The 5,019-nt window shown below is 44.5% G+C and overlaps 1 protein-coding gene across 1 annotated transcript in view; it reads right to left on the reverse strand.

Annotated features, from left to right (window-relative positions):
• Window positions 1–2,543: 2,543 nt before the first annotated feature.
• The window catches only part of THBD (thrombomodulin), a 38,736-nt gene continuing 36,260 nt past the window's right edge, over window positions 2,544–5,019 (reverse strand). Inside the window, exon 2 of the mRNA XM_025202022.1 lies at window positions 2,544–5,019. Coding sequence (XP_025057807.1) covers window positions 3,710–5,019 — 1,310 coding nt within the window. The 3' untranslated portion in view covers window positions 2,544–3,709.

Genomic DNA, 5,019 nt, shown 5'->3' on the forward strand with positions numbered 1-5,019 from the left:
CAAGGGCTTAACTTGGCATCCTGGGAAAGAAACATTAAATGAAATTAAATGTCTTCAGTTTCACTTTGAACATCTCCCAACACAAACACACACACAAAATGAGACTAGGTATCAGAAACAAGGACAATTCCTACTAAAGGAAGGGTTGATCTGTCAGCTCTAAATTACGTCAAGGCAAATATTTTTTATCTTCTAAAATTTCCTGTTTCTTGGAGACTTGAGGTACATGTTGTTGTTGTCATCATTTTAATGATAGAATATTAAAGCAATAAAAATTGCACATACCGTTTGCAAGCTCTGAAAAGGATAGCTATTTACATTGGCACTATAACCCAGCTGTCCTTGAAGATTGATCAATTCATGACTGTTGCGGAATGAGGTCACTGGAATCCTGCCATCTGTGATGCACAAAAACCACACTTTGACTGGGGTTTTACAAAACCAACTCTCCTGGCAAAAGCCTCATGACTAGCCATGGATAACTACCCCTTGACTGGTTATTGTCATGCTTTCCCCCTATATCAACATTTCTGGCAATGGTAAAATTCCTGTTAAAGTCAGTTTCATAGATTTCATAGTCATTAGGGCTGGAAGGGACCTCAGAAGATCATCAAGTCCAGCCCCCAGTTAGGACCCAGCTTCCACCCTTGGTTTTCTATTCTCCCAAGAAAATGTTTCTGGCAGCTTTTCCAAGGTACCCTGATACTTTCCATCCCTGCTAGACATATACACCTACAGAAGTCTCTAGCCTGCTCTCTTCTCTGTAGAAATCATTTGAGGTAGGATACTGTGTGGAAAGTTCATTCTACCCTTACTGTTGTTCACAAAACACTTTTCATTTTTTTCACAGCTCTGGGTGGATATTAACTAGTTATTCCTCATGAACTCCCTGGGAGGTGAGCGACATCATCTCCATTTTAAAGATGGGGAAATTCAGGCATGAAGTTTAAAGGGTTTTTGTATAATTACACAGGGAGTAGCTATCAAAGCCAGGATAACAAACAGGGTCTCCACATATTCAGCACCATGCCTCATTCTTCAGGACACACCATTTCTGATCAGAGCATCTGAAAGAGACTGTATTCTTCCTGTAAGCCACGTTGAGAAGCTGCTGAGCACATTTTGCTGAAACTTTACATAAACAAACTCACCCCAAGGCTGAGAACAGGCCCAAGAAATTTTAGATCCCAAGGAAGTAATTTGCCAAATTTATGAACAGCTGGAAAAGGAAGATTATAAAGGAAGCTGTGTTTCCCCTGAACTGTGGCAGGTGCTGTGAGCACCCACTGTGACTAATTTTAACAGAGTTAAGTTATAAACTGTAGACCCAGTACTGCAGACAAAACTCCCATTTGAGTCAAAGGATTTGGATGAAGGAACAAGACCTAAATTATCTCTTCCACAGGAAAAACACCCAGAGGTGAATCCTGTTCATTTCTCACACAAACAAAGATCCACTGGCTTCAAAGGAGTTTTGTACAGTATAGGCAAACAGATCTCAGCAGAGTTCAGCCAAAGACAGATTGGTCCTTTTTAGCTATTATTTTATTTCTAATGTCTTAACGTTGATCTCTTGATGTTAATTTTGTTCTCCGTTATTAACCCATTGTTCTGTACAATAATTGCATTTGTGGGATAACTATAAAAAGTACGTTTTGGCTGGCTTTCAGCAGCTCCCATTGTATCCAATAGGATTTGGAAAACCTGACAAGAAGACAAATCATTCTTGTTAGGAAAGACCAACACCTTCTGTTATCAAGGGAGGTTGTGTGGCGAGAAAAGAAAGAACATTTAATCTGCAAATGTTCTATAAACCAGGTTGTAAAAGCTTTATTTAATGACATATAAAATCACAAAGTGATTGTGCATTGCATAAGGTATATTTCCAATAAATAAATAAGTATTTACAAATGTGCCAAGTTTACAAAAAAACAGTGGATTGAACCATTTACAGTCAGAAATCTCAATTTTATATAACACGTTCCTCCTTTTAGCTCTTTATTGAAAATCAATATGTAGTTTGATTATTCTGGTATATCAGGAAAAAATGAGGACACTATGTGATAGTCTCACTCTGCATGTACCTGTTATTTCCACTAAGAAGCAGGGAAGGCTTGAAAGCAGACTTAACAGCAAACTTTCTTAACTACAACCAGCTGGTGGCCTGCATGCTTCTGTCAATTATTTGCAAGCAGTCATCTGATTGTCTGATTTTACAGTCCCAGAATTGTAAAGTACTGCTAGAAAATGCCATATGCAGATATTTCACAGATATACGTATCTGCTTGCAGTCACTTGGGCTCCTGTTAAAGTTACAGTCCAAGCAAGCCTCCACTGACAGAATATAAACAGGATTTGTGGTGTCTGAATACTTTTTTTTCTCCCATATAATGTGATGGAACTGAATCACACTACAGTCTCCTTTGTATTCAGGCCTTATCCTAGATTATAGTCTCCTAATCCATTGTCTGATTAGGCAAATATGAAAAAAATGTTCCAGGTTTCCCCCAGTATAATGTTAAAATGCAAAGACGCAGGGCTTGATCCTCCTCCCTTTAAAGTCAATGGAAGTTTTGTCACTGACCTGAATGTGAATTAAACCAGGTCCACAGAGGTGACCTAGCCAGAACTAAGGCATTTAGTAGAGCAAGGCAAAAATGCACTGTTGTCAACAGGGAGGCTGCTAAAAGGGTTTGTTAATGATGATTTAATCTGACAGGGAGAGGAGGGTAACAAAATCACTGGAGAAATTGTGGTATGGAACAGAAGGCACAACATAAAAACGAAAAGGCATTTCTCCTGGAAATAGAGTGACATACATACCATTCACACCAACACCCCCCAAAACAAAACACCATCACAAACAAACATCAACAAAATCATTTTTGTTCCCAAAGAGGGAAAAGTGACAAACATTCACCAGGGATTTCACTACTGCTCTTAACTTTCTGCAGAAGGTGCTCAGATATGATAATGATGGGTAACACTGTAACATCCAAAAGAAGGAAGAAAAGTGGATGGACAGGTAGGTGGCTAGATACAGAAAGACAGAGATGAGAGTTTTAGTTTCCTACAGACTATAAAGACAAGGAGATGAAACTAGGAGAAGCACTGACCAAAAGAACTTCGCTAGTTCTTTAGTAATTCTCAGTTTTTAAAAAAACCCACACAAAACAAAAAACCAACCTAAATAAATGCAGCAGCATTCCAGCTCTTCTTCTTGGCTGATGCAGAAAAGAACTCCTGATACTGCCTCTGGAAAAGAGCCACTTGGGTTGAGCTGCCCCAAGGTCTATTACTCTTAGATCAGAGTTGTATATACTCGCTTGCCTTACAGTCAAGATACATTAAAATAGTCAGTTCCAAACCTGGACATTCTTCTCAGAAATAAAGTTCTTTCTTTCAATTCCATTGAGGTCACCGTGTCGCGAATGGTGGGGGACCGAAAGGCATCTATCTGCCAATTTCCTTACAGAGGGCACAGTGGCAGTAGCTCTCTACTGCATGCAGTGGCATTTAGATCTCCAGTGCCTTGCAAGAGATAGTTTCTAGAACTGGCAAAAAACGTGGTGAACCTCTTTTTTCACTCCCCACCCCCTCCCCCCAAGAAAAATCATTCATAACTTTTCCTGAATTCTGTTTTTCATTGGAATTATGAAAAAAATCTCAGCCTGTTCTCTATTTTTTCCTTTCATTTCAGTCTGAATCTCTACAATTTCTGGCCAGCAGAGGAACATCCTGGGGTAACGTGATACAGTCCCACTTCCTTTTCTATACTGCTGCTACATTTATAGTCCATGCCTCTTTGGGCGATGAAATGCTTCTTCATTAGGTGGTAGATGAGGGCTATCAGGATGATGATCATGGACAGAGTGCCCACGATGATGCCAACCAGAGCCCCAGGGTGGAGGCTCTTAGCTGGTGGGAGCTGGGTGGGGACTGGTGTTTGCGGGTAAATTTCACCGCTCCCTGAAATCTCTATTTCGAAATCACTCCTATTTACACATGTGTACGGGTCATGGAGGACCTGCCCCTCAGGGCAATCGCACCTGAAGCTTCCTAGCGTATTCGTGCAGATCCCATCACAATGCTGCATTTCACACTCATTGATGTCTATACACATTTTGGGACCCGTCTCAGTTTCATCCAAGATGAACCCGTCAGGGCACATGCAATTACTCTGGACATGGGGGTCGCATTCAGCAGGGCATTGACTCTCGTTGCAAAACAAGACGCATTTGAAAGGGTCCTTAGGGTGAGGGGCATAGCCTTCGAAGCAGATGCATCTGTAACCCCCAGGGATGTCCTCACAGTGGTGCTGGCAGAAGACTGTGTAGCAGTCTATCACATCTTTGCATTTCCCCTCCACCAGCTCATAGCCCTGGTGGCAATGGCACTCGAAGCCCCCTTCGGTGTTGATGCATATCTGTTCGCAGACCTGCGGGTTCACTTGACAGTCGTCGATGTCTCGGCAGTGAATGCCATCCTCGGTCAGCTCGTAGCCCTCGTGGCACATGCAGATGAAGTCGGCCCCGTGGGGGACGCAGAGCTGCTCGCAAGGGGCACTGGCGCAGGGGGCTGAGCAGCTGCGGTCGTCCGCCTCCAGCTTCCTCCCCTCGGGGCAGGCGCAGGAGGGATGCCCGTCCTTCTCCTGGCATGTGCCCTCGCACCCCCCGTTCTCCACCTGGCAGGCCCAGGCCCCGGGCAGGTGGGTGCTCCACCTGAAACGCCCGCCATCCTGCTTCTTGCACACCAGTTCCAAGCCCAGCGCGGGGAGCCAAGCCTCGGTGTCCGGCGGCAGGGCCACCAAGTCACTGTCCTGCGCCCCGAAGGGGGTGCGGTAGGTCACGTCCCCGCCGGGCAGCCCCCGGCACGTGCCGGGGTAGTTGTACTCGCACAGGAAGCCGTCCAGGGAGTCCTGGCAGCGCCGCTCCTCCCAGCGCAGGTCCCGGGACACGTCGACACAGGCCCGGCCGCACACGGGGCCGTCCCGCCGCCAGTTGTCGTAGTCGGTGTTGG

The sequence above is a fragment of the Alligator sinensis genome, unplaced genomic scaffold, assembly GCF_000455745.1.
Source record: "Alligator sinensis unplaced genomic scaffold, ASM45574v1 scaffold140_1, whole genome shotgun sequence".
Taxonomy (NCBI): domain Eukaryota; kingdom Metazoa; phylum Chordata; order Crocodylia; family Alligatoridae; genus Alligator; species Alligator sinensis.